This window comes from Gastrolobium bilobum, unplaced genomic scaffold (genome assembly GCF_033153095.1).
Source record: "Gastrolobium bilobum isolate Gb01-03AN ecotype WA unplaced genomic scaffold, APGP_CSIRO_Gbil_v1 utg7396, whole genome shotgun sequence".
Lineage (NCBI taxonomy): Eukaryota > Viridiplantae > Streptophyta > Magnoliopsida > Fabales > Fabaceae > Gastrolobium > Gastrolobium bilobum.
The window spans coordinates 727,698-738,403 of record NW_026899269.1 but is presented as its reverse complement, the minus strand read 5'-3'; the positions used below and the strand labels follow the sequence as shown (position 1 = coordinate 738,403).

At 33.1% G+C, this 10,706-nt stretch overlaps 1 protein-coding gene across 1 annotated transcript; it reads left to right on the top strand.

Annotated features, from left to right (window-relative positions):
* Positions 1-3,043: 3,043 nt before the first annotated feature.
* Positions 3,044-3,664, top strand: LOC133289068 (auxin-binding protein ABP20-like). The gene has a single exon (XM_061486936.1). The coding sequence runs from the start codon at positions 3,044-3,046 to the stop codon at positions 3,662-3,664; it is 621 nt and encodes a 206-aa protein (XP_061342920.1).
* Positions 3,665-10,706: the final 7,042 nt, after the last annotated feature.

The following is a 10,706-nucleotide window of genomic DNA, read 5'->3' as shown; positions in this document are numbered from 1 at the left end:
AGTATTAATTACTATTTATAATAGTAATAAATAATTACATAAAATGAGAAAATAATGATATAAGAGAGACTGGATTTTTTTGAGCCGTACAGTTACAATACTTCGACATGACAACATTCACTAAACACGATGAGGTGGCTAGTTATGCAGTACCGATACCGACACGGGACACGTGACACGATACGACACGACAATTTGACACGTTAATTCTAAAAAATATTAGATTTCGACACGTTAGGACACGTTTTGATATTAAATAATATTTTTAATTTATATACTATATATTATATTTAATATTCAATAATTTAATAAAAAAATAATCTAAACTTATAATATTCATAAATTTCGCAAAGAAACATAAGATATTCTAAATATTTAAATTAAACTCAATAAAATAGTAATCGTAATCCAACGAATCTAATAGTTGGAACTAAAAACTCAACGCAACACAACCTTTAAATCTTTTTTTGAATTTCTATAACACGTGTTGGAGTGTCGGAGAATGTCGGAGTGTCCGAGAGTGTCAGACACGACACATCAGGATTTTTGAAGTGTCGATGTTTCATAGGTGGCTAGCATCACAACATTCATAATTAGGATTTATTTTTCCATTTATAAATATCTCATTTCCGGTCATTGAAGAGGCATCTTGCCTCAAGCTCCAACATTTCATGAGCTGTTGAAGGGTCATTGTGCCCTTTCACCATTCCTTCTCTCAGCCTTAGCCTAAAATATTCAGTGTGGCTACTTCGTAGAGCTTTAGTTCATACCACTTCATTCAATTATATCCAAAAGATATAAGCTCCTCACTAAACAGTTCGTTATTATTTTTAATTTTTGAAAAAATATAAAAAACCTTTTTGGTATTGTATATTTCAAAAATGAATTTATTTACATATTTTGAAAAACAATTATTAAAAATATTTTTTTCCTAATAATTCACAAATAAACGGGCTCTTATATAATAGCTATTTATACGATATAAAACAAAAAAAATTCATACTATTGCATCTTTGGTAAATGATAAAAAAATAAGAGAAAAATATGTCACAACTTATGTCATTTTACTCTCACACAAAAATGAAACTCACTGGAAAAATAAAGAAAAAATAAAAATAAAATGTAGGACCCACCATAAGTAGAGAGATACTCAACCAAGTTAAGATGATCTATCTTTGAATACTTGAACTATATTAAATACTGAACAGACTTGAGCGTTGAATTGTCTTGGAGACGTCCCTCTCTAATCTCCTCAAACTAATCAGATCCAAACAACCCTACCAATCATCTCGCCAAGCAACTCAAAATCTCATCAAGTTTATTTGTCATCAATCCTTCTCTTCGTTAACATCATTTAGCTTCAACTATGTGTGATTAGACCTAGCTCTTGGAATGATCACGATTCATTCAAGTTAGTTTATTGGAGCAAATTGCCACCTAGCCATATGCATGTTTAAGGGAAACGTGGCTGATTTTGATGAGAATATATTATACATTAGCAGTTTATTTGCGCTGAGTGCATGTGAATTCTGAAGCCGTACGTGTCAGGCTATATATGTTGATGAAGAGAGAAACAAAATAAGATATCAATCTGTATCTATCAACAGCACACTGAATCCGCTGAATAAGTCAAAGTATAGTGTATTGTAGCAGTGCCAGGCTGTGTAGATGAAGTTACAGTGACCAAGAGAATGTGGTGGTAGCGTCTTGTAGTGGTGGAGGATTCATATAATTAGGATCTTGTAGCGGTGGAGGACTTCTGCTAGTGCTAATTGTTGTTCAGATAAGCGGTTGCATGCCTCGACCAAAATGAAAACATGATTTTACTTCGATGGCAGAGGGATGCATATATAATGGTATTCTTTTGAGAGAGGGAAAAACAATTTATCTCACTCTGGGTTCTGCTGATACCTTATCCACCACTGTTGTTTTTTGTGTGAACAAAAAACTATATTCACATTTAGTAACTTACTATATACTTATAATTAGTTGATTATTGTCAGATATATATATATAAAGGTCGAGATTGTTCAATATAAGAGAGTACTCTACATAATATTAGTAAATCGTGTCACAAAAACAAGTGAATTATCAATATTTTGAATTTTACCAACAATATTTGACAAAGCAATATGTGGATTAAATTTAATCTTGTAAGTTTAACTAAATAATTGATTGGGAGAATTCGATTTTTATCCTGCTATTGTCCATTCCATCTTAAATTCCAATAGTAGAGATCTCAATGATTAAAATATATATGTTAGAGATATAATATATACAATTATTAATATATCATTTACTTAACAGTATAAAATTTTGAATTAAGTTAGATGTTGTACATGATATTAAAATATCCATGATCAAATAGTTATAAGTTTGAACCTTATTACTTTTGGTCTGTGTACTATTCACGTTTCAAATGCAACGAGATCTTGCCCAGATATATGTTAGGGATATAATACATAAAACTATTAAGGTGGCATCTACCTAATAACTTAAATTTTTGAATTGAATTCGTGAATTAATAAGTATTTGATCGATAATATATATACTTATAAAAAAAAACTAAACTTAAAATAGCAGAAAAATATCCACTCCAATTTTTTACAGCTATGCTAATAAATAATTAGGAGTGAGGATATTCTAACTACCAAAAACTCTCACTACTAACTTACTACCCATCACATCACCATTGGATCAAAGAGAGAGAATGTTAAAAAGTTTTTGAAGAGAGAGAAAATGTTAATCTAATAGTGATTAGATAGGTAGTAAGTTGGTAGTAGAAAATTTTGGTAGTTAGAATATCCCTCCTCAATAATTAGATACCAATTCTCATTAATTACCAGAATGTCAACGTCTCAGGTGTTCCTCATACATTGAAGTTGGACTCAAGGTAATATTGCTTCAAAGGACTTCAATTTACAGCCACTGCATGGCAATATTAATTTACCTTTCCTTTTCAACCAGTAAGAATAGCTCTATAAATAGCTAGCCAACTCAACATTCCCTTCATATATACCAAACATCCATATTCATCTATAAGATGAAGATGATTCACATACTCTTCCTCTTAGCTATTCTCTCATCCACTTCTCATGCTGCTGTCAATGATTTCTGTGTAGCAGACCTAACAAGTCCAAATACCCCAAAGGGCTATCACTGCAAGACCTCAGTAACAGCAGAAGACTTTGCGTTTCGTGGCTTTGTAGCTGGGAACACCAATAACTCATTCAATGCTGCATTAACCTCTGCATTTGTTACTGATTTCCCAGCTCTTAATGGTCTTGGTGTCTCTGCAGCAAGGTTAGACATAGCACAAGGAGGATCAATTCCAATGCACACTCATCCTGGTGCAACTGAACTACTTATAGTGGTTGAAGGTCAAATCACTGCTGGATTCTTGACACCTACTGGAATTTATGTGAACACACTCAAAGTTGGAGATCTTATGGTTTTCCCACAAGGACAGTTGCATTTTCAGGTGAATTCTGGTAAAGGAAAAGCCACTGCTTTTCTTGCTTTCGGTAGTGCAAACCCTGGTGCACAACTACTTGATCTTCTATTATTTGGAAATAATTTACCTTCTGAGATGCTGGCAAAGACTACATACCTTGATGTTGCTCAGGTCAAGAAGCTCAAGGCTCGTTTTGGTGGCAGAGGCTAGGTTTTTATTTTATGCAATTCGGCCATATATATCCCTAGCGTTTGTTCCAGAAATCATCGTTAATTAGTAGTAAATTTGGGCGTGTTTCCTTTTTTCTATTTCTATGTTGCAATAATGTCAATGTGTTACGGTTTGAAGATTTCGCAAATAATAAAGATCCCCGTGGAGAAAAATATTATAATCTCTATGAAGAATGTTATACTTACAACCTTTTTTCTTTACAACATCTTACAACCATATCTTAACACCGTTGATTTCTGCCAATCAACGGTTATGATTTTTTGCAAATTAAACTTATTAATTAATTATTAATTCACAATAATAATACCTTTTTAAGTTATGATATGATTGTAAGAGGTTGTAAAAAAAAAGTTGTAAGTATAACCTTTGTAACTATCCTTAGGTGTGCATGTAAGGATGGGCTACAATTTTCGTTTAAATGCATTTCTTTTCAAAGTTAGACATTGTCGCGTTGTTGCATGCTTTAAACAACCTTTTTAAAGCATGCTTTTATTAGGAGTGTTTAAGGATAATTGGAAAAGTTGAGATAGGTTTTCTAATTGATTATGTTTTGGCAGGAGGTTTTAAAAAATTTGCACATCATTCATATTTGTATAGCAATTTCAGTTTGTGTAATATTGAAAATTTTTGCCATTTCAGAATATCATTCAGAGGGTGGTATTCTCATTACCCCATCAAACCAAAAAGCAGAAAAAAATAGTAATGGACACAAATATCCCTTCTCAAAAAAATGTGGCAAAAGAAAGACGAATAGAGAGAGTCTTCTTTATATTTAGTCAAGGGTTAATTTGATAATTTTATCCTATTTTTTTCATCAATATTTTACCTTTAACCAAACATATATTCAAAAAATTTAACCCAATTTTTTCGTTAATATTTTGGCTTACCAAACAATTTTTTTTTAACTTTCCTACCAAACTTATTTTTCTATTATATTCTTAATAATTATTTTTTTCTAATAAAAAAAATTTCGCCTCTAGTAAACGTTCTTTTTTGAAAAAATGATACTTAGACAGACTTTAAAGTTAGAAATTTCAATATTGAACACATGCCAACACAGCACAAGCTGCACTTCGGGAGAAGGGAAGGGTCACTTCAAAAAAAATAAAAATAAAATAAAATAAAAGGAGGTGAAAGGAAAGTTTCACAGATATTGCATATAATAACCTCAACAGTACCTTTTTAGTTGAATTAACTAGTACATTTTAAAAATAAATATAATTGATTAAAAATTAGCAATTGATTAAAGGGATTAATTTCAAATTTTAAACTTGTCTTGGTATTCTAAATTGTCTTTTTTTATTTTTGACGTGGAAGATAATTTATTCATTAACAACTAAAATCCAAATAAGCAAGGTTACAAATCTGAATAGGTGCCTCTTCAATCCAAACTTTTCTGGAGGCGAGAGAGCTAGGCCTGCTAATTCTTGAGCAACAATGTTCCTGGTTCTCCGAACACGGGCAATCGAGAAAAGTGTAAAAACATAAAGAATAAAGGGCTCATCAATCAACTAAACCATCGCTCTGAAAGATAAATTTTATTCAGCAAGAGGCATAGCAAACTTTTTTTTTTTTTCCTTCAATTTCTCCTGTTTCTTTTTTTTTTTAAATAATTTTTGATAATTATGGATTCATAATTTAAAATTAAAATGAATCATTAAAAAAAATTGACAACTCATTCAATGTATTGTCTACGGGTTTTATGTTTATTATTTTACATAACATAACTCTACTTTCCTACACACACATTAAAGAGGTGAGGTTCACATGTTTTTCTTTCTCTTTCATCATTTCACTTTTTCTCTCTCTATTATTGTGTGTGTTGGAAAACCCACTTATATCATGTCACATAACATTAATAAAACCCATTGTCTATAAGCTTGAATTTTAGTTTTATGTATAATCAGTTGGTGCCAGGAAACTAAGTATGGGGTGAGTAGCATATGTTCGATCTTTCGCAATACTGATTTTGGGAGAAATTTAAAGTCTTAGTCTCAAGACCAACCCGTTCCGAATCGGACTAGTCGCGAAACGATAATATACAATGATAGTAGGTGTTTTTTTTTAATAATATCTATCAATTTATCAATAATTTGACTAAACCGATTCGAGTTGGTCATAACGGGATAGCAGTACTATACGATGATATCAGATCAAAATAAGACATTATAATAAGGACTGAATCGTATGGGCTTCGACTGGTCTGTTAGTCCTCAATATGATTGGGTTCTTCCTAATACGTTTGGGCCTACCGTGTTTAATGGTGTTGGGCTGATCCGCAACATAAACAAACCGAACAGGTAACATTTTTTTGGATCGCTCACATTTAATCATTTTTTCATCTTTTGTTTTCCTAAAGCAGTTAAGGGCATGTTTCGATGCGTCTGTGAACAAATAATTTTTTATGTATTAGTTTTTTTTAGAAGTACTTAGTTATTTTGCATTTAGACCAGTATTTAAAATAAATAAAAAAGTAAAAGAAATTTTTTTATTTACTTTTTTCAGAAGTCAGAAATTTTGGCTTAAAAAAACACAATTTTAGTTTTTTTTCTGATTTTTATTTTTTCATAAATTACTTCAAAATACATACATAAAATAAAAAAATTACTTTCATTTTGAAAAAATAAACAGTTTACTGGTATAAAAAAAAAAAAAAAAAAAAACTCGTTCAAGACTATAAACTCTAAACAGAAACCAAAAGCAAAGATCGGAAATGTCTAATAGACGGTTGACTAATCTGTTTAGTTTGCAGACTCCTCAGAGTCTCAGACAAATCTTTTCTTTCTTCTTTTTTTCCTTAAAAGAGACCATATTTTTCGCAACATTTTATTATAAACAACAAGTGATGATAGTAATTTTGGCAGAGGATAGATTCTTTTACCATTGGTGAACGGAAATAATATATATTTGTTTCTACGTCACCATTGCCACTACTTTGAATCACTTTTTTTCAGGACATTCAATTTCCATCTTCTATTTTACAAAACTATTATATTGAAATTATAATTTCAAATTGTCATAATTTTACATTATGCATTAAATAATTGCTGTTCAGCAATTGAAATTTAAAAACTTAATGTTATATACATATTACTTGCATATAATTATTTTGAACATTGAACTGTCACTTCTATCAGAATCATCAACAGCAGCTGAGCTTGATCAGAAGGAGTTTGTTAAGTTAGTTAGTTGATATGACAGTTAGTTAGTTTAGTTAGTTGATCATTTCCAACTAACTTTACACTTTCTGTTATATAGTGAATGTGTATATATAGGATGTGATGTACTCTTATTCATTTTCATCGATCATTTCTGTAAGTTCTCTCTTTTGATAATAAGAGAAACTGTTTTTCATCTTCTCTCTGATAAGATGGTATCAGATTTTCAAGATTCTTTTTTCTAAATCTTCCGCTGTTCTTCATTCTTTTTCAGTTCTTTCTCTGTTTCTTCCATGGCAAACCATGCAGACTTCCTTACTAATCCAGGAAATCCATTTTTCCTACATCCCAGTGAAAGTCCATCACAGATTCTTGTTCCTTCTTTATTGACAGGAAGCAATTATCACTCTTGGTCTCGATCAATGACAATGGCTCTTCGTTCCAAGAATAAAGTGGGTTTCATAGATGGCACCATTGCTCCTCCGACAGCTGAGGATCCTCTCTTCTTTGCTTGGGATCGATGTAACACCATTGTCCTGACATGGCTACATCGTTCCATATCAGAAGTCATTGCTCAATCCATCCTTTGGGTAGATCGTGCTTCTGATGCTTGGATAGAACTTAGAAATAGGTTCTTTCAAGTTGATCTTTTTCGAATTTCTACTCTTCAAGAAGATTTTTATCATCTTCATCAAGGTGACAGTTCTGTCACAGATTATTTCACTCGCTTAAAGACGCTTTGGGATGAACTTGAGAACCTAAAGCCTCTCCCTGCTTGCACATGTGGAGCCAGAACTCAAATAAGAGCAGATAGAGATCGTGATCTTGTTATTCGTTTCTTGAAAGGGTTGAACGACCAATTTACCAATGTACGATCTCAGGTGATGTTGCTTGAACCATTTCCTTCTGTTCATAAAGCTTTCTCTTTAATTCTTCAGCAAGAACGTGAATTCAGCACCACAATAGCCACAGAAATAGATTCTCGAGTTCTTTATCATACCTCGAGTCAATCCAATCGTGGTAGAGGTTCATTCCAAAGAGGACGTGGTCGCACATATGGAGGCAGAGGACAATCACATCAGATGAAAACTTGTACTCACTGTGGTAGGAATAACCATACAGTGGATACATGTTACAAACTGCATGGATACCCTCCAGGATATAGTTTCAAGAATTCTCAGGCAAATAATGCCTCTCTTGATGTTGAAACTGATCATCATGACATAGATGATCCTGCCAATCAGATTCTTAATCTGAATTCTCTTCAAGATCAATGCCAACAGATGCTTGGTCTTCTTCAACAAGCTACAAAAAGTCTGAATCCAAATACTGCATCTACAAATTTCGTTCATGCTGCTACAATTGGAAACGATGCCAATATTGGTTCTATATCTTGCAATGCAAACACCACAGGTACAACCTCTAATCGTTGGCTCCTAGATACTGGAGCTACCGATCACATCTCCTACCTTCGTTCCAGTTTTCAAACCATTCGTAAGATTGTTCCACTCTTTATTTCTTTGCCAAATGGCTCCTCTGTTATTGCAAGATTTTCTGGAAATATACATATAACACCCAATCTGATTTTAGTGGATGTTTTATATGTGCCAGAATTCCAAGTTAACCTCATTTCTGTTACCAAGTTACTCAAAACCATACCTTGTATTCTGACTTTCCAAAATTCTTCTTGTATCATTACACAGATACCTTCGAATGTGAAGATTGGTACAGCTAAGCAGCAAGGGGGTCTTTTCATTCTTGATCACCAAGACCATAAACCAACTTCATTTCAAGACAAGTCAAACAGCACTACTGCAAATAATGTCTCTAGTCACAATTCCAATTCTTCCTTATTGTGGCATTTACGTTTAGGTCATATTTCATCTACTTGTTTGAAAAGTATAGCAATAAACTTTCCCTTTATACCTTCATCTCATCCAATACCTTGTGATACTTGTCATTATGCTAGACAACGAAAATTACCATTTCCAATCAGTGAACATAAATCTAAAGCCATTTTTGAATTACTTCATACTGATATTTGGGGGCCATATTCAATGAATTCTATTCATGGTCATCGATACTTCCTCACCTTGGTAGATGACTTATCTCGATTTACATGGATCATTTTAATGAAACATAAACATGAAACAAGAAAACACATCCAAAACTTTGTAAATTTCATTGAAAATCAGTTCCACACTTCACTCAAAACCATTAGATCTGATAATGGCATTGAGTTTCACATGTCAGATTTCTTTTCCCTTAAAGGAATTGTCCATCAAACCACATGTGTTGAAACTCCTCAACAAAATGGAGTTGTGGAACGCAAACATCAACACATCCTTAACACGGCTAGAGCTCTTCTATTTCAATCAAATCTTCCATCCAATTTATGGTCATATGCAATCACGCATGCAGTGCACATCATTAATAGATTACCCACATTAACTCTAAACCACAAATATCCATTTGAAATACTACATGGCCAACCACCTACTTTACTACATTTGAAACCTTTTGGATGCTTATCATATGCATCTACCATTACTGCACATCGCAGAAAATTTGACTTTAGAGCAAGAAAAGCTATTTTCTTAGGATATAAAGAAGGGACGAAGGGATACATCCTTTTTGATCTCAATCACAAAGAAATCTTTATATCTCGAAATGTCAACTTTTATGAACTTGTGTTTCCATATACTCAACAAGCTAGCCCACCTGAATCTCTCATACCAAATCATTCATCCATCAATCATCAGAATCCTCTTCTATTTGAAGATTTATTACCTTTTCAAACACTTCAATCTCAACAACTACCAGAAAATATCACGAATACACAAACAAGTCATAACCTTCGCAGGTCAGTCAGAATTCGTAACCCACCACCTTACTTACAAGACTTCCATACCAATGGCTCATCTGCTGCTTCAGCTGTAACATCTCACACTGACAAAGGTAATCCCAAATACCCTCTCCATTCTGTTTTATCTTATAAATCTTGTTCTTCTCCATATGCCCAATTTTGCTGCAATGTCATTACCAATATAGAACCAAAGACCTATACACAAGCTGCTAAGTCCCCTCGGTGGCAACAGGCCATGAAATCTGAACTAGATGCTCTTGAATTGAACCATACTTGGTAAATTGTTGATTTACCAAATGGAAAGCAACCCATTGGATGCAAATGGGTATACAAAATAAAATACCATTCGGATGGAACCATAGAAAGATACAAGGCTAGACTTGTAGCCAAAGGTTTTACCCAACTTGAAGGGGTTGATTATTTTGATACCTTTAGTCCAGTTACTAAACTAACAACAATTCGAGTTTTATTATCTCTTGCAGCTTCCCATGATTGGTTTCTTGAGCAATTGGATGTTAATAATGCCTTTCTACATGGTGACTTGAATGAAGAGGTTTACATGCAATTACCACCAGGGATGAATAGCTCTAATTCCAATCAAGTTTGTAGATTACAGAAAAGCTTGTATGGCCTGAAACAAGCAAGCAGGCAATGGAATGCAAAGCTGTCATCATCTCTCATTTCACTTGGTTATACACAATCAGCAGCTGATCACTCTTTGTTCATTCTTAAAAATGCATCTTCATTCACTGCCTTGTTAGTGTATGTTGATGACATTGTGTTAACTGGAAACAACAATGCTGAAATACAGAGAGTCAAAGCTCATCTTGATCAGAAATTTCGAATCAAGGACCTGGGTTCTTTGAGATATTTCTTAGGTCTTGAAATATCACGATCCAAAGCTGGAATTATTTTAAACCAGAGAAAGTATGCTCTTGAGATTCTTTCTGATACTGGTCAACTTGCATCCAAACCAGCAACATCACCAATGGATCCT

Bases quoted from the DNA above. Each gene is read 5' to 3' on its own strand.
- LOC133289068 (XM_061486936.1), top strand. From the start codon at position 3,044: ATGAAGATGATTCACATACTCTTCCTCTTAGCTATTCTCTCATCCACT.